Source organism: Ictidomys tridecemlineatus, chromosome X (genome assembly GCF_052094955.1).
Source record: "Ictidomys tridecemlineatus isolate mIctTri1 chromosome X, mIctTri1.hap1, whole genome shotgun sequence".
In the NCBI taxonomy this organism is placed as follows: Eukaryota; Metazoa; Chordata; class Mammalia; order Rodentia; family Sciuridae; genus Ictidomys; species Ictidomys tridecemlineatus.
This window is the reverse complement of record NC_135493.1, coordinates 91,195,814-91,215,994: the sequence shown is the minus strand read 5'-3', so window position 1 is coordinate 91,215,994 and position 20,181 is coordinate 91,195,814. Positions and strand designations below refer to the sequence as shown.

The following is a 20,181-nucleotide window of genomic DNA, read 5'->3' as shown; positions in this document are numbered from 1 at the left end:
TAGCACCTTTTCTATATTAACTCATGGAAGGCATTTCTTTTGTCTCCAAATGAAGTTATATTTTTCACTTTCAGCACCTTTTGGAAAGAAATTTAAGAAGCTGAATATGTTAAGCCCTTATAGGGATATTGCTTGTCCTATCACTACGTTCAAATACTTAAATTCATGATACATACAATAATGCTTTCCATCTGCACTGTACTTTACATAGAGATGTCTTTTTAAATATTTATTTTTAGTTGTAGTTGGACACAATACCTCTATTTTATTCATTTTTATGTGGTACTGAGGATTGAACCCAGGGCCTTGCACATGCTAGGCGAGCACTCTACTACTGAGCCCCAACCCCAGCCCTACATATACATATAGATGTTTTATGTCATTTGAATTTCCCAATTATAAGTAAGTTTTTAAAAAGAGAAGCTGTAAACATTTATATATTTTCAGTTTTATCTATCAAATAAAATATAAATATATATGGATAAAGAAAATGTGGTATATATACACAATGGAGTTTTATTAATTATAAAGAAAAATGAAATTATAGTATTTGCAGGAAAATGGATAGTATTAGAGACCATCATGTTCAGTGAAATAAATTAAACTCAGAAGGCTAAGGGTCATGTGTTTTCTCTCATATGTGGAAGCTAGAGAGGAAAACAAAGAGGGGGATGGGTCTCCTAAAAATCAAAGGGAGATCAGTAGAGGAAAGGGACAAAGGGGTGGGCAGTGGGGAGGAGGTGGGGGAGTGTTGGGGAATGATATGGACTAAATTATATTGTTATATTGTGTGCACATATGAATATGTAACAACAAATCCCATCAATATGCACAACTATAATGCACCAATAAAATGTGGAAAAATGATATATGGAGGTAGCTTATTAAAAATAGTGTTTGGTAATCTCCACCACCCCCGTTTAGAAAATACCTAATTTGCTGCTTGTGTGTTAACCAGAGATCTTAATGAGAGTTGCTCTTATAAACTTACACTAGGGCTGGAGGTAGCTCAATGGTAGAACTCTGGACTAGCATGCATGAGGCCCTGGGTTTGTTCTCCAGCACAGCAAAGAAATGAGAGGAAATGGCTATACTTTTAAGGGATAAATCTATTTGGTTTCTAGAATATGAAATTTCTACTCAGCAGAAGCAATAGCCCAATATAGTGAAGCAAGGTTAATTGTTGGATATTTTTTCTTCTATTCATTTTTTCCCACAAGAAATTAATTAAAAAACAACTATGGGTAAATGGCAGAAAGATCCATAGAGGGGGAGAGAGTGGGAAAATGGAAGAGGAAAGAGAGGTACTGGGGTTTAAGTTAGAATAAAACATATCCTATGTTTGTATACTTATATCAAAATGGATTCTACTGTCATGTATAACTAAAAAGAATCGATAAAATAAAAATGAGGCAAAATACAATACATTAAACTTACCATCTTCATCATTTAGTTTAGTAGCATTAAATGCATTCACATTGTTGTACAACTATCATCACTGCCATTTATCCACAGAACTTTTTTTTCAGTGCTGTGGATAGAACTCAGGGCCTTGCATATGTTAGGCAAGTACTCTACCACTGGGCTACATCCTAGCTCCACAGAACCCTTTTATTTTTTCTTCCATTTATTTAATTTTTTAGATGGATTTTGTTGTAGCTGAGGCTGGCCTCAAACTTGGGCTCCTCCTGTCTCAGCCTCTCAAATAACTTGGATTATAGGCATGTACCACCATGCCTAACTTCCTTCCCTTTTTTTCTCTTTTTTTGTTCAGTACTGAATTATCCCAGGGGCACTCTAAAACTGATCTACATCCCCAGCCCTTTTTATTTTTATTTTTGAAATTTTGAGACACAGGGTCTTGCTACATTGCCCGGTTGGCCTTAAACTTGTGATGCTCCTGCCTCAGCCTCCTGATCACCTGGGATTAGAGGCATGCACCACAGAACCCAACTCTTTCATTAATTTTAATAGGGGCTAATTCACTATAGATATTTTGTCTAACCATTCATTGAGAACTGGTCCTAGAGTCACCCTCCTGCCTTGGTCTGACCTCCTCTAACAGCCCAGAAAATGGGGTAGATCAGATACAAAGAATTTCTCTCATACTCAGTCTGCAGAACTTTGCAATCACCTCCTCTTTTAGGTAAATGCCCAAAAGAACTTTATAAATGGAATGAAATTTTTAAGTAAACAGTTTCCCCAGGAGAAATTGTTCTCATCTCCATGATAAAACCTAACTCCTAGAGATTCTGACCTCTCAGGTTAGAATGTAGGTTACCCATTGGAGATTAAAATCTCTTCCTTCCCTATCCCTTTTTGCTTTTTTGTTCCTAATTCCCTCTCTGCAACCTCTATCCCTTCCCCACAGCACATATGCACTGCCCCACCCACAAAGCTGGATCCTGAATTTCAAACAATTGCAGTTATCTTCTAACAGGTAAAACCTTAAAAACCCTCCAATGTCCTAGGAATCTCATATCTGGTCCATTATGAGCACTTCCTGAAGAAGGAAGCTCAGTTGTTCCATGAGCCCACATTTACCCAGACAGAAAATCTTTTTTGTTGTTGCACATCCTTACATCCAATAGGACAGATGGCTGCCATGTAGCTCTCTGTCTCAGGTATGGACTCAAAGGTTTTTCACTTCTGAGTTGAATTCAAAGAATAAATATCTTTTGAAGACCAATGGGTCTCATAGTTTTAGTAAGTGACAGTTATTCCTACTTTAGAGATGAGAGAAATTTGTAAGAATGATTGTTTGCCTCAAGGTCCTAACAGAAATGAGAGAGAAAGACAGAGGTGAAAGCTTAGTCAATCACGAACCTCCGCAAACCCAGAACTTAAAACTGAAAAGAGACAATCATGATAATAATGTGGATATTTGATATTCAAGCAGCTTGGTACTGTTTTCATAGCACTTCATTTTATTTTTTTGCTTTGTGTTTGGGTTTCATGCAATCAGAAGAAAATTCTCAATGAAGTCACAGTAACTTTGAATGTTAATTACCATTGAGTGTAATGGACAGTTTGATCCTGAAGGCTAAAGAAGTGAATTTTTTCATTTCATAGAAGACTAAAATGTCATGTCAAGTTTTTCAAACAAAGGGAATGATTACTGAACTCATCCATTTCCTTTCATTCCCATTGCACTCCTGTAATTTTTCAGACTGAAATGATACCCGGTGAACTGCAAGCTGATATTTAATGTTGTATGTTTGCCAAGGTACCTAGTGGCCTCATTTCTACAGCCATATCTAAGAGATAAATGTTTCTGAAAAACATCAGCTTCAGTGACCTGCCACAGGTGATAAAAGTAGAGCATGGATACAGTTGTTAATCCACATGATTATTTGAACACCCACCACTGGAATAGTCTTGAATGTCAACAAATTCATCCAATATTTAGATTTTAAAAAATACTTCTCTGAAAGACAGATGTCAGGAAGACTGTATTGAGAGTCTAATGGCTCCTAGCCCTACTCCATGCTATCATCTTGTCTCTGCTCTCATGATCCTGGAGCCATCATTGAAGTGACTTCATCTAGGAGAAGGACAAGGCTACAAAATCCACCCCATCTGTATGATACATAACATGGACGCCCTCAGTTAACATCCTAGCTAGAAGCTCTGCTTGGCTTTGTGTCCTTTTCACTTTCTGTGACATAATTTCTCACTGCACTCTCTGGTAACAAAGAGGGAAGGGCTCAGCACACAGACTTAACGCAGAGCCTGTGGTGCATTTGCAGTTTTAGCTAGATGTGCAAGGAATTTCATCTTTCCTATTTGACTCAGTGTTATGGGATGATATACTCTTTTGGTCAGAATGGATACAAATGAGAATGTCCTCCCATGGGTAGCACATGGAAAATAAGTATTCTGGTTATCAAAGCTCCTCTTTCATCCCATGTTTCTCTGTGTTATATCTTGGGCTCCTGGCAGGGCCTGTCAGAATGTGAAAAAAAAATGCCTGGGGAAATATTTCCTGAGTGTTTTCTAAACAACATCAATCTCAAAAATGTTTTGAAGTAGAGAGGGTCTGGTGGTCAGATAAATTTTGGAGGTATTCCAGATGCCCATTAGCAAATTAGAAATCCTTTGAGGTCTGGAAGTAAAAAAGCCTGTTTATAAACCAAGATTCCCAAGATTTATGACCATGGAACCTGTTTTGCATCTGTAAAGATCACAGTGAGAAATACTAACAAAGTAAATGATTTTATTAGGTCCTCTAGGGGATTGACTCTTCCATCTTTTTCTGTTCCCTTCAGCATTTTACACATAGTGAATTCTGGTCAATTTGATAGTAATGTATATCCTGGTCATTTTGGCAAAGGTTTATATGTGGAAATGATATTTCAAAATTAGTGCTAAGTTGACATTCACTAGAAGGTTTAATTTGAGGAGAGGAAAAGGAGAAGTTTTTTTGTAGAAATTTATGGGGTCCTTTCTGGAGCCTGGAGAAGCTAGATGTTATATGATTTGGGCTATAAAAGCAATGATTCCATTACTCTTGTTATTCCTTTTTTTTTTCTTGCAATACTATAGATTGAACTCCAGCACCAAGTAAATCTCTTTTTTTTTTGCATTACAATTCTTATTACACATATACAGCACAATTTTTTATATCTCTCTTTGTATGTAAAGTATGTTGACACCAATTCATGTCTTCATACATGTACTTTAGATAATGATGTCTAATACATTCCACCATCCTTGCTAATCCCGTGCCTCCTGCCTTTCCCTCTCACCCCTCTTTCCTATCTAGAGTTCCTGTATTCCTCCCATATTCCCCCTCCCTACCCCACTATGAGTCAGCCTCCTTATATTAGACAAAACATACAGCATTTGTTTTTTGGGGATTGGCTAACTTCGCTTAGCATTATCTTCTCCAATGCCATCCATTTACCTACAAATGCCATGATTTTGTTCTCTTTTATTGCTGGGTAAAATTCCATTGTGTATGTATGCCACATTTTTTTATCCATTCATCCACTGAAGGGCATCTAGGTTGTCTCCACAGTTTAACTATTACAGCACCAAGTAAATCTCTAGCTCTTTTTGTATTTTGGGGTCTTGCTAAGTTCTTGAGGGTCTCGCTAGGTTGCTGAAGCTGTCTTGAACTTGTAATCCTCATGTTTCAGCCTTGCACGTTGCAGATTATTCCTTCATTTATCAATTTCTTGGAACCCTCCTATGCACAAAGCAGTATGGGAGATATGAATCCATGTGAGACATAGTCCTTCTTCACAGGTGCATTGAGATTAGTCAGGAAAGTGAGACATGTACATAAATCAGTTTAATGCAGTGTCATGACTAGTGAGGGCCAGGGGCAATGAACAAGGTGTTGTAGTCCAACAGAGGAAATAGAAGTGGTTTCTGACTTAGGAAAATAGGTAGGATGTTTGGAGCTATGTCTATCTTCAGTCAGTATTCCATTCAGACATACAACCTCCAGGCCTAGAAGTATATCTTGATATACTTCTAGGAGGATCAGCTCAGTGACATTGCAGAACTGATATTTCTGGGAATCTAAGACATGGGGTTATGAGTGACAAAGGGGGAGTTTGAACCAAGAGCATGGAGATATGAACTACATACCTTTGCCATGCACCAGCTGGGTTTAAGCAAATTACATATACACACATGCATGCATCCAAATGCACATGCTTCTACATGTATTTTAAAAATATAATATACATATATAATGTGGATCTCTGGATGTCTTCAAAGACTTACTGAATTCATCCACAGCTGTCCAAATGTATTACCTTACAATGCATCTCATTTATGATCATACCTTGTTACTTGAGAGCAATAAAAAGCAAGAGAAATCAAATGTGTAATTCCAGGTATAGTAAAATCAAGGATATAAGGGAGAAGGATAAATTGACTGACTCTTAAAGAAAAAAATTAAGAGAAATATATATTAATGCAGGAAATGAACAGCTACAACAAGAAATATCATTTCCTTTATAGTTTTTGAAGTTTAATGAACATAATGATCAAAAAGAAATGGTTTACAAGATTAAGTATTTTAGTTCTTTTGATTATCATTCAAACAATTTGACAATATGCATAGCTAAATGAATGAGTGATTTTATACAAACACCATAATATAATAATGAACTAGCTTTAGTGCACATCAGAATAACCTGTCATTTGTTAAATATATAGATTTCTTGGTCCTACACCACTGATTTATTAGGTCTAATGACATGATTCCTATACTTTGCATTTAAACAAGCACTCTGAGTGATTATGAGGCATGTGATTCTGCAAATCTAGCAATACTGCTAATGGAAAGGGTTTATGATATTCACTCACATTTATATATCAGTCTGTAGACTGATTTCTCAACCTCAGTATTATTGACATTTGGAACCAGATAATTCTTCATTGTAGGGGCCTTCCCTGTGCATTGTACAATGTATGGTAGCATCTTCTACCCAGTTGTAACAACCAAAAATATCTGCAGACATATGTGCATATACCCTGGGGAGCCAAATCCTCCTTGGTTGAGAAAACACTACTCTATAGGAACCAAAGCCCCTGAAACCTGACTTTATTTTTAGCATGAATACTGATCTTTCTATATCAAATCTATTAATACTGAAGGCTATCTTTCCTAAAACTAGATCAAAGAAAACCTTCCTGAAATGGCCTATCCATCCATTCTGTAATGTCTCAGCTGTTCCATTCAAGTACTAGACACATCAGACTCCAATATTTATATGGATTTTGGTATAAGATAAATTTTACCTTAAACCTTTTATAGGAGTTTTGATCGCTCAAAATAGCTGAGGGATCACAGTTTAATTCTTTACTGCCCCCCCTTCATTTGGAACCTGGAGACATTGTTATAGAAATCCCTAATGCATTTTGAGTCTTTATGATATGACAGGAGCACATTGACTTGGGGGACAAATCTTAAAGTTAAGATAAGACTCAAACAATAATAATCCAATCAATGAAGCTTGATAGAATCTAGACAGCCAACATGATAGATACAAAGAAAAATGAAGTGAATTGTAAATTTTCATCATGTGTCACTTAAGGCAACAGTGTCTTTTTCATCTTGTAACTTGCTCCTTCATATCCACTTTCCACCCTTCTCCACCCTACTATAGCTACTCTATACCCTGGGGAGATAGGGAAAACACTTGTTGGGTTTTAGAAGTAACACAACCACACTGGGGCATGCAGTTCCAATATATTTTCACATTATTTCATAAAGCTACCAGTTCTTAAAATAAGAAAGGGCCATGCAGCAGGACCAGTGTGAGCTCCTTTTTCCATTTGGTTCATTGATCCAGCAGATGCAGTGATATGGAAATGTCATGGCAGACAAAGATATGGTCTGCAGGTTTTGATAACCTCTAGTAGAAGAATTTGAGCAAAGACCTCTTAGGATTTTAGAATGAAACTATGTAAGACCTTTTTTTTTTTCTTGCTGACAACTACCCTTCATTTGGAAAAAGCAGTTCATTGCTTGTAGTCAGATCCTGGTATAGACCGAATAACTGAACAAGTGATCATAAGTCCAAAATGTGCATATGTATGGATCATAGATTCAAATTGTGCTCTACTGAATTATAAAGTTAGTCATGTATCACATTCCATTATAAAATGGAAGTGATACCTCTGAGCCCAGGCTGAGCAGGTTCAGGAGGCACAAGCAAACTATTTGAGCAGGGGTTATTTAGATTCCTAAGGTGCCCATTTTTTTCTTTGGTTCTTATCCTTTAACCCATACATGTTACCTCATAGAGAATGCCCTAAAAATAGTGGATGGAAGAAGAGAAAACAAAGGCCTAGATTGCAGAAAGATTTGTACCTTCCAGAGTTCTCAACTATAAGTGGGTGGTTACTGCATCTCATCACTTTTAGGGGAGTCCCCTAAGTCAATGGTGAAGAAATATTCTCCCAAAGGCAGAACTTCAGGCAGCACATCTGCTGTCCAGCTAGGGCAAGAGAGAGAGACATAGGTTAATGTCTTAATTTGTTTTGCAAAAAACAGACCTGAGAAACATTGGTTATGCCCCTAAAGTAGATGTGGAATAAACTAATAAACTAAATAAACTAATAAACTAAATAAACTACCTCCAGGAAGGGGAATACAAAGGTATGTTAATGATCCATCTTATCTATGGGCAACTGAAACTCAATCCCTTTAGAGACTCTCTGAGATACTATGTGGAATATGATAGAGAATTGCCCCACCAAGGACAAGAAAACCAAGATATATTATTCATGCCCCTCATTGGCTGGTGTTTCCCTTGTGAATATCAAATTCCCACCATTTTCATGCAGTCCTATTTTCAGATTGAACAAAGTCCCAGAAGAAAGCCCTCAGGCAGGGAAGTAGAAGGACTGGTTCAGTTAAAATAGGGAGCTAGCAGAGGTCTAGGAATATTCTACTACAGCATATGGTAAACTCAAACGTAAGATGCAAGGTGGGGCATCAGTAACATGTGCTCAGCCTGAGTGATGGATTTATGCTGATCATGAAAATATGCTGATCATGACTCACACTTCCTGATTTTAAAACTTGCTCCAAATCTACAGTAATCAAAACAATGTGCTATTTGCATACACACACACACACACACACACACACACACACACACACAAATACAAAACAATGGAGCAGAATAGAGGATCCAGAAATAGTCCTTTAAATTTAAGGAAATGATCTTTCCCAAGGATGGCAAGACAAGTCAGAGAAGACAAAACAGTCTTTTCAACAAGTGGGATTGGGGATGTAGCTTAGCATGCATTAGACCCTGGGTTTGATCCACTCAACAAATGGTGTTGGGATAACTGGATATCCAAATACAAAAGTATGAAGTCAGACTTCTTCCTCACACTATACACAAAAATTAACTCAAAACAGATTTAATGCCTAAATATAAGGGCTATAAAAAACTTTAGAAGAAAATGAGTAAATGTTTTAAATCTGGGTTAAGCAATACTTGATTGATAATACCAAAAGCACAAGCAACAAAAAAATAGATCAATTTGAGTTTATAAAAATATTTTTTAAAAGTTTCGTTATCTGGATATCCTCAAGAAACTGAAAAACAATCCATAGAATAAGAGAAAATATTTGCAAATTATCTCATATCCAGAATATGCAAAGAACTCTTAAAGCACAATGGTAAAAATATAGACTACCCAATTTTAAAAAACAGGAAAAATACTTGAAGAGACACTTGTCTAAAGAAGATATATAAATGACCAATAAGCATATGAACAGATGATTAACATCGTCCATCACTGGGGGAATGAAGAGTCAGATGAAGAGCCAGGCATAGTGGCACATCCTAGAATCCCAGCTACTTGAGAGGCTAAAGCAGGAGGATTCCTTGAGCCCAAAAGGTGTAGGCCAGCCTAGGCAACATAGTGAGATTCTTCCTCAAAAATTAAAAAAAAAATCAAGTCCAGGGATTTAGTGCAGTGGTAGAGCACTTGCCTACCTTGTGCAAAGCCCTGGATTCTATCCCCAGAACTGCAGATAAAAACAGAAATTTAATTAAAAATCACAATGAGATGCCATTTCACACTTTCCAAGATGGCTATAATAAAAAATACAGACCATAATAAGTGTTGCAGATGACAGGGAGACATTGGAACTCTCATACATTTCTGGTGGGAATATAAAATAGTACAATCATTTGGGAAAATAATTTAATAATTCTTAAAAATGGAGTGGAGAAAAATGGTGAGTGACTACTAAAAAGTATAGATTTTTTTCTTGGGATGATGAAAATATTCTAAAATTCCATGTGATGATGGTTGCAATCTCTGTGAATATTCAATGAACCAAAGATCATTGATTTTTAACTTTAAATGGATGAATTATAGGGTATGTAAATGATAGGTTAATAAAACTAACAGCCGTTTGTCCCCACAGTGTAACATTTTCATCCTTTTCCAAACTGCCTGTCTTTCCTGAGTTAATGTCATTTTTGAAAGAAGAGAAATATATATAAAAACTTCTTTGCTAATAATCTTTAATTTCCCAAGAGCCTCCAGAGGAAATTGTGTTACTTCTATCTTAATTGCTTTGTTTTCGATTTTTGTATATAACTAGAATTTCTTAAGAACAATGGCATAATTATTCATTTAAAATCTATCTTGATGCAAGGGCATCTTTTATACCTGAGTGTAATGCTTTTCTTTTTCCAGAGATGGGGCTGTGAAACTCAGGGACCCACTGGATGTGCTGGCCACTGTGCAAGCCTTGAGAAAAAGGCTGAGGATATAATGAAATATAGGATCATGAGCAAATACACAAGAATATGCTGCCAGACCTTGAAGTTGTGTCAGTGACTGTAGATAGCAATTTGGTACTTATAAACATAGAAGGAATAAAACCATAAAAATGCAAACCATAACACTGTGCAAATACAATAATAAAACCAGATGGTATATGAGTTCCCTGGGGAAATGGGAAACCGGTGGGTAAAGGAAAAGGAAAAGGCTGAGGATGGGACCCAGGGAATTTAGTGGCTCAGAAAACGAAGGGTCTTGGGGAACTAGATGAAGAACAGGGAGAAACAGCACAATGTGATGGGTCAATGTCACATGCAGCCAAGTGATAATGCGGTAGATATATTCCTTCATATCTGGCTATAAGGAGCTCCTTGGTAACCTTAGAGAAAAGGGACCCTGTGGATTTTTGAGGACACAAGTCAGATTTTAGGAAATAAAAGGATATGAAAGAAACAGAGGCATCATTTGCATTTGACTTTTGAAAGAAGAATGCAGAGTTAGGGGTATAGCTCAGTGGTAGAGCACATGCTTAGTATGCATGAAGCCCTGGGTTTGATCCCCAGTACCAAAAAATAAAAAGTTAAAAAAAAAGTGAATGGCAACTGAAAAAGATAGATGTTTTCAGTGTTTACATATTGAGTTGTAGAGTATAGAGGCTTTTTCTAGGTAGAGTGAAGGAAGTTATTATATGTTTCAAGAAAGCTTGGCTACCTTAGCTATCTACATTTGGAAAGGGGAAGAAAATTGTGTTATTAACCTTTACTACAGCACAATCCTGCCCTCCTATTTAGTGGGTCTCTTTATAGATTTCTTTATTTAAATAATTTTTATGAACTACAAAAAAGAAACTATCAAAAGATTTCTCTTACAGGCTTTGTCACAAAACAAAACTACAGGTCCCAAGGAATTCATATGAATTGGACAGGCATGTCCCTAAACCAATCCAGAAACTGTTAGTTTCTAGATGATTAAAGAAAGATATTTGGCAGCTTCCAGAGTGACCTATGATACTGTAATAGCACATACTTCCTTTTTGCTTAACTAAATTATAAAAGTACAGAGAGATGAAACTTTTCAATGTGCCAATAAGTAAATGCTAATTGCTTACTATAAACTTGGCTTATCTTATATGACCAACAGTAAAGAGTAATATGGGAGCCATAAACTATCTCCTGTCAATAGCCTCCTGTTAGGAACATTGGTAGATTAAAGATGTGATTTCTCAAAGGGACTTAAGTATTGAGGCACAATGCCAGGGACATTTTGTTCCACTCGACAGCAATAATTTCTGCTGTGTCAGTCCTTTTGAGATTAAAGGCCATTTTGGAAAAGTAGTGAAGTTTCAGAACATATCCACAAAATAAATCTGACTATTACTCTATATTTTTTAATTCCTTTTATTTTTAAAGAGTGGTAGTCATTTGAAAGTCTATTTCTAGAGCTCCTGCCTCACAGTCTTAGGTCACAAAGACATTTCTTACTGAGAAGTGGTTTAGGATTGAGGGGCTGCTGACACCTTGGTGAGAAACTATAGGATCACATTTAGGAGATAGAGAAGGTCCCTACTCTCAGGCAGTTCTCACTCAGCTAAGAGACATCCCTGGCTCCTACTGAATTGCTTTAGGATTCACACATATGAAAGTAATCTCAATTTGTCTAGTCTAGAAGTAGGCCATGGAGGAACTAAGCCCTTTCATTCACTGGTGAGAAAGGAGGAAGTGCCCTGTAGTTACCAGTTCCCTACATATGTGTATTTCTTTGTGGCAGATTTAGTTTTCTGTGCCTTAAGAACAGAGAAGCCAGAAACCAATGACAGTGTTAACAGGATGAAAATTTGTTATAGTATGAGGGTCCTCATGGTCTTCTTTTAGAACATTCCATGGCTCCCATTCCTAAGGACATTGCCAGGCCAGATTCTCCTCTTTCTCTGAACACTCGAATACTTCTCCTGCCATGTTTGTGTGTTTATTAAGGCTCAGATTAAAGGATGCTTAGGTATCACCCCATGAAGAACTTTAATGGGAATAAGGAACACATTTTGTTGAATTATATTTGTAATTCTTTGCTTAATATCTCCAGATGATTGAGAATATTTAAGTTTTCTAAATAAAATATTCTTTTTCAGAGTACAGATAAGATTCTTATGAGACTATTCCTTGAGTATAAGTGCATTTTACAGAGGAAAATGGAGATTTTTTTCCTGATTTCAATTTAGGGGAGAATTATAAAAAGAACCAGCTGTTCTAAAGGCTGCCCAAAATATTAATCTAACCCCAGACTCTCTCTTTTCCATAGCTATTTTTGTGTTCTATGTAAAATGTCTCTGACCGTTTTTCTCAGAACATGCGGTAGCGTTTTCCAAAGTTGGCCATGTTTTCTTGGCAGTCTTCTTATTCCCTTGGGGTTTCTTAGTCTCTATTTTTACTACTTTGAAACAGAAAAGATGCATGTGGAAGATTTATAAGTTTCACATTTCAGAGTTCTTTTTCTTTTAGTGGGGAAGTTTAAAATGTCTCTAGAACAAACCTATCTCTACATTTCATCAACCATGTAGGAGGCAGGAAAGCACATTTTATGAGCAAAGGCTTTGGGAGCAGGAAATTTCCGTTCTACTATTTACTAGCTACTGTCACTGGGCTTTAGTTCCCTCATTTATAAAATGGCAATATTAATAGTTATTGCCTTCACAGGGCTGTGGGGAACATAACATGAGATAACGCATATGAAGAGCTCCAGCCAGTGCTGGGCATGGAGAAAGATCTCAATAAATGTTAGTGATGATGGTGGTGATGGTGATAAAGGATTCAGTCTTGAAAAGTTGTATTGCTCCATTTCAACATAGCATTTTCAGATAAGAAATCAGATCACATAATCTAGCAAGGTTATTTGAATTTGTTATGTGGAAGGGAAATTTACTTCTTTGGATGCCATATCTTCTTACTCACCTGGGGTGTGTCATGTATGCATGCACAGTGTTATATTTTGTGTCCCTGCCTTAATAGTCAGTTTTGCTTGAAAAATCTAACACAATTTTTGTGAAAAATCTAATACAACTTTTGATATTGTGCAGTGCATGCAGTAAGCATTCTGCAAATATTTAAAACCAAATTCTTATGCACAATTTTACTGGTAAAAAAGATTTTTATCTTATGAATAGTGAGAAGATATTTATTTTGAAAGTACAAGTGTCCCTCAGTGTTTTCAGGAGATCCATTCCAGGACCTACTGTGTAAACCAAGATCTAAGGATAGTCAAGTCCCTTATATTAAATGACATAATAATAAAAGGCATAGCATTTGCAAACAACTTACATACTTCCTCTCATATACTTTAAAGCATCTCTGGATTGTGTATAATGCCTATTGCAATGTAAATGCTACATAAATAATTACAATGTATCATTTATGGAATAATGAAAAAAGTCTGCACATGTTTAGTTACAGATGCAATTTTTAAAAATATTTTTGATCTGTGTTTGTTTGGATCTGCAGTTGCAGAATACAAGAATACAGAGGGCTGACTACAAATGGAATTAAATTTGTAAATAAGATCTTAGAAACTATCCAGTCTTGATCTCTTTTCCTAAGGATTCAGCCTCACTTGCCCTTGCTTTTACATAGCTCAGTGTGTGTCACACAATGAAATAAAGTAAATTGTTGCTAATAATGAGCAGTCTTCATGTTAGAGATATTGATATCAAGCCATATAAACCTATTTGGAGTAATAAAGGAAATTTACTAAGTGGAAATGAGAGGGAACACAGAATCAACATGAAGCTGAAGAACTGCACTTGAGAATGAGCCAGAGAGCAGGAAAGCTCTGGCAAGTTAGGGGCAGTAACCCTAGCTATGACCTTTGTAGTAGGAAGCATCTGCACAGCATGCTGCCCAGAGAAAGACAGCCTACATCTCTATTTCTTCTATCCATGGGTGATGATCTCCAGAATCAGAGTACTCTGAGGGTGTGTGATTGGTCAAGGTCATATCACAGACTCACAAGTGGGCTGGTTCAATAGGTGTGGGGGAGGAGGAAAAGGAATCTAATTCATCCTCTTCTATAATGATAGTTAGTACTGAGAATCATCCTTCCTAGGATGGAGGAGGGGCAATTTCCCAAAAAGGAACCATGGTACTAGTATGAAAGTAGAATAGATGCTGTGCAGCTCCAAATGGAAAATGTCCATTATTCTACATTGCTAACATTCTGATTCTTGACATCAGACATAGTCTATCATCTAGCCAGGCTTTATTTAGCCTGTGTAAACCTTAAAACATGGTCTGAGATATCCCACTTTGCTATTACTGTCATTTATGTGGTCTAAAGATAGTCCTATATGTCCTCATCTTGCTCTCCTCAGGTTAGGATGAATTTATTTATTTATTTATTTATTTACTCAAATAAATGGAAATAAATCAAAAGCTATGTTTTCCTGTAAGTTAAAAACAGCTTATACAGCACTGGGAAAATTTTGCTAAGTTTTTTAAAATTGGGCTGGTATAGGTAAAATATATTTATTTTTCACCGAAGGGAATGCTTCTAACACAGTAAAGAATCCTATTACTTTGAACACAACTAACTTAAATTAGTGGTTCTTATAATTTTTGAATGCCATTCTAACTTAAGATATCATTTTTTTTCAATTAATACCTTTTGCTTTTATGTTCCAGGGGAAAACTTACCCATTTCGGGGAGCATTTCCTCCTGTGTGGAATCCTCTTGCATATCTGGACTACAACAATCTGTGGCGGACAATGGATAATATGGGAAAGGAGGTAAAGTGTGTGTTCAGTTTGCACATGTGCTATTCGTGAAATAGTAGTGTCACCTGTTTAATATCCTTCCATAGGGCAGGGAATATTGCTCTGGACATTAATGCATATGATTTCCAGTGCACCCAATAACTCACCAAAGGTGGTAGGTTTTCTACTCAACAATTGGATAAAATGAGCACCAAGAGGTTATGTAATTGACTAAAGACCACACAGCAAGGGAACCAGTATTCAGACTTATTCCTACTTATACTAATGCCAGTTTACCTTAGATCTTATGCCATTGAACTTTTATATGATATTTTTGCCAAATATCTCTACTTAAAGTGATCTTGTCCATCTATAATACCACTTTAAATAGTAAAGGAAGGAAGAACTTGCTGCCCCAAGATTTTTTCACTTAGTTTCAAGTTCTATAAATTTGAATTGGTGACCTAAAATGGGTATTAGCTTTCAATAATAATGTTATTATTTTTTAATGATCATCCTAATCATAATTATACATAAGTTTATACATATCCTTTTTTAAAGAGAGAGAGAGAGAAGAGAGAGAGAGAATTTTTTAATATATATTTTTCAGTTTTTGGTGGATACAACATCTTTATTTTATTTTTATGTGGTGCTGAGGATCGAACCCAGCGCCCCCCGGCATGCCAGGTGAGCGCATTACCACTTGAGCCACATCCCCAGCCCTGTACATATTCTTATATGTAATTATGATCATCATCATTATTATTTTGGCAACAACATTAAGGTAAAGAGCCTTCCCACCTCTACATAGAATTCTAAGCCAAACACACATTCCAACAGAGACCGATAAATCAATTTTTAGAGGTTCTCATAAAGGCCTCTTTGAGGGTTTGTAGTGGCATTTACCATAACACCTGAGTGTGGGACCTTCTTTCCTTGCAGATTCCAGCTGATGCTCCCTGGCAGGCCCCTCATGCTGAGGAATGGGACAAGATGACCATGAAAGATCTTATCGATAAAATCTGCTGGACAAAGTATACTTGATTATTCAAAATTTCCTTTTTATCTTCCCTTCTGATCTTTTGTATCTTGTCTTAAATTTCAGTACTTTTCTTAGTAACTTGCGGGAAAAAAGTTTAGAGGAAATCTAGTAATCTAACAGTTGGTATTAACTTTGAGGGCACTTTAGGTACTTCAGAGCAGGTTTGAACAAAGAATGAATAAAAACTTAATAAGGTACCTAGAGTAGGACATCTTTTAATAAAAGAGTCTTATGGTCTTCAATAAAACCAGTTAATTATGCTTTTCTATTATATGCAGTTTGCCGACAAGAGCATTTGTGGTGATATTTGAAAAGTAATTCTATAGATATAGAATAAATAGAAACTAGAGGGAAGCTAATAAAATATAAACTTTAATCATTTCTTATAGTTCACTAGTATATTTATGACTCAATGTCAGGGATACCTTCTGAGAAATGTGTTCTTAGGCAATTTCATGGTTGTATGAACATCCTAGAGTGTACTTTAAGATGGCTACTACATCAATAGGCATATAATCTCACATGACCATCATCATATATGTGATCCACTATGGACCAAAATGTCATTATGTGGAGCATGACTATTAGTTTTACATTTATTTTAAAATATATATATATATATATATATATATATATATATATATATATATATATATTTATGTACTTATTAGCATGTAGTTATTTGAGGTCTACTATACGAGGGTACTGTATCAGGCACTGACTAAGGAATGGTGTTGAACTTGTCATGAAGCTTACATTCTAGCAAGCAAGACTGACACTGAACATATACTCTAAGAGAGTGCCTACAGCAGATAGAAACTCATCTGGTCTGAGGATAAAATAAAGCATTTCTTGGTGCAGCATTCTTAAAACTAAAACTTAGGAATTAGTGCATCAATTAAGAATGAATTGCAGGAAAATGGGAGACATAGGAAGGATACATGGTTTGGAGGATGGTTTCTTCTAGGAGTAGCCCACAGGACAGAAGAGGTAGGTGGTATTGGGGTATAGTATCTTCTAAGAATGGCCCAAAGAGGCTGGAAGAAGGCAGGAAATTGCGGATGTTGTAAGAGAATGGTATCTTTTGTCATGTGAATTAATTGAGTCTTAAGGCTTGGGAGAAGAGAGCAGTGTATGAGATGGTGTATGATGTGGGGGAAAAATATCACACAATAATGAGTTACAGATTCTGAGAAGGGTGGATGATATGTATGTGTTAGTATCTTTTAGGAATGACCCACAGGGCCAGGGTGGGAAGCAGAAAAGGTAAATGGTATGGGTTGGGTGATATTTTCCAGAAATAACCCACAAGGACAGGGAACACAGGAATGGTGGATGGTGTGGCAGGAAGATATCTCCCAGGAATGACTCATAGGGGCTTGGGGGAGACAGAGAAGGGTAGATGAGGTAGAGATATATATTGTAGGAATGAATCAAAGCTTCTAGGGAGGAACAGAGAAAGTTAGATGGTGTAGGGGGATGCTGTCTTCCAGGAATGACCTCCAATGGCAGAAAGAGACAGGATAGAGGATAATGTTGGGGGAGGGTACCTTTCAGGAATTATCCACTGAGTGCCATCTGGGAGACAGGAAGGATGGGTGTTGTTTGGGCACTCGTATTTTACAAGAATGACCCAGGGTCAGAGATTCTATTCAGGAAGAATGGATGGTGTGGCAAGATGGTATCTTCCAGGAACAACCCACAGATGCAGAGAGGAGATAGATGGAGAGTGGATTGTGACATTAATGATAATTTCCTCTGGGCATGTGCCTAGGGATTGGGGGGAAGACAAAGAAGCTTGGGTGTTGAGGGTAGGTGATAGTATCTTCCAGGGACAGGGGGAGGCAGGAAGGGTGGATGGTATTGGGACAATATTGTTTTCCAAGAATGATTTACTGGGTGGAGGAATAGGGTGGGGAGACAGGACACAGGGAAGTTGTTATGGGTTTTCCAGGAATGAACCATTGTGGCTGGGGGAGGAGAGAAACAGGGAATGGATAGTGAGGAGAAGGGGATAGGATCATTAAGGACTGATTAATGGGGACTTTGGGGACCTCAGGTAAGAATGATATCTTCCAGGAATGATCAACAGGAGCAGGAGGAGACAGAATGGATATATGATGTTGAAGGTACATTTTTCATGAATGACCCAAAGGAGATGGGGGAAGAAGAGACTATGGATCCTGTAGGGGTAGGGGAAGGTTGAGGGGAAGTATCTTCCAGGAATTAGTTCTAGGGGCTGGGGAGAGGCTGGGAAGGGTAGATATGGTGGAAATTCTATCTTCCAGGAAGAACCTATAGTGACAGAGAGACAGGGAAAGTTGGCTGGTGTAGGGGGATGCTGTCTTCCAGGAATGGCTCAATGCGACAGGAAAGATGGATGTTGTGGCAGGCTGATATCTTCCAGTAATGCACAAAGAGGCTTGGAGGAAATGGGAAGAGTCTAAGTTTTAGGAGTGGATGATATCTTCCCAGGAATAACCCAGAGGGCAGGGTAAAATGAGAGATTAGATGGTGAGGATATTATATTCCAGGAATGCACATCAGGGCTTAGGGGGAGACTGGTGGAGTGTGTGAATAGTATTTTCCAGGAGTGACCCAAGGGGCTTAGTAAAACAAGATATGTAGATGGTGATGGGGTGGAAGGGCTGGTATCTTTTAAGAATGAGACACTGGACAGTATAGGAAAAAAAAAGAACAGATATGGGTAGGATGGTGTCTCCCAGAGATGGTCCATAGGGGTAGGGAGAACAAAAAGGGTGGATGTTGTTTGTAGAATGCTATTTTCCTGAAATGATCCAATGCATGTGGAGGGTGGTAGGTAGGAAGCATGGATGTTTTGCAGGGGTTGATGATATATTCTAAGAATGAGCCCAGGTTATGAGAGGGATGGAAGGGAAGGTGGATGGGGAAGTATTATTTCCAAGGAAAGAGTTAGAGTCTGGGAAGCAAGCAGAAAGAGTAGGTAGTTTGGTAAGATGATGTCTTCCAGGAATGACCCACAGAAAAGTTGGATGGTGTAGGGGAGGTGGTATTTTCCAGAATTGATCCATGGGTGTAAGAGAGAGACAAAAACGGTAGATACATGTTTCATAAATGACCCATAGGAGCTAGAAAACTCAGGGAAAGTTGGATGGTAGAGTATATATTTCCCATGAATGAGCCAAAATCAGTTGAGAAGAAAGAAATAACGGATGTTAGGGTAGGAAGGTACATTGAAGGAATGACCCACAGAGGGACACTAGAGGGCGGATCCTGGAAAGTGTAGTGTCTTCTAGGAATACACCATAGAGTATGGAGAAAGGTACATGTGGTGGTGTGTGGTAGATGATATCGTCCAGGAATGACCCATAGGTGGTGGGGAAGACAGGAGAGGTAGATGTTTTAGGGAGGGTGTTATCATCCAGGAATGACCCATAAGGGCTAGAGGGAAATGGGCAAAGTAGGACAATTGCTAAAGATGGTATTTTGGTGTTGGGGCAGAATGGTATATTCCATAGCAGCAGGGATAGGAGTGGAGATAGGAGTTGGGGGGGAGGTTAGTATGGTGGGTAGTTGTTGGGGGGATAGTGTCTTTCAGGAGTACTCCACAGCAGGGATGAGGAAGATAGGGAAGGGTAGATGTGGTGTGGGGGGATGTATATTCCAGTAATGACATAAGAGGACCTGGGGAAAACAGGGAAAGTCAGATGATTTAAGAGGATGGTATGTTCTAGGAATTACCCACAGAGGCAGAGGAAGACAAAAAGGGTGGATGATGTTTGTGAGATGGTCTTCCAAAGAGCCAGGGTAAGGGGCTATACCCAAGAACAGTGGATGGTATGCCAGGGTGGTATCTTTCAGAGGTGACCCACAGGTGCAAGGGGGAGATGGAGGGTTAACAGTGGGTGTAACTGTAGTATCTTCCAGGAATGGCCCATTGGGTAGAGGAAGGAAGCATGGAATTTGTCTTCCAGGAATGACTCACAGGTACAGGTGGAGATAGGAAGTACAGATGGTATGAGTAGATGGTATCTTGTAAGAAATAGAGGGGATAGGGGCTGGGATTGTGGCTCAGAGGTAAAGCACTTGCCTAACACATGTGAGTCCTTGGATTCAATCCTTGGCACCACATAAAAATAAATA

At 37.8% G+C, this 20,181-nt stretch overlaps 1 protein-coding gene and 1 non-coding gene across 2 annotated transcripts in view; both read left to right on the top strand.

Moving 5' to 3' along the window:
- The window catches only part of Maoa (monoamine oxidase A), a 71,973-nt gene that overhangs the window by 28,946 nt on the left and 22,846 nt on the right, over nt 1–20,181 (top strand). Inside the window, exons 4-5 of the mRNA XM_005323982.5 lie at nt 14,943–15,047; nt 15,957–16,048. Of these exons, the coding sequence (XP_005324039.3) occupies nt 14,943–15,047; nt 15,957–16,048 (197 nt within the window). The remainder of the gene's footprint in view (nt 1–14,942; nt 15,048–15,956; nt 16,049–20,181) is intronic.
- On the top strand, nt 10,773–10,846 carry Trnat-agu (transfer RNA threonine (anticodon AGU)). The gene has a single exon. It is a non-coding gene; the product is annotated as a tRNA-Thr (tRNA).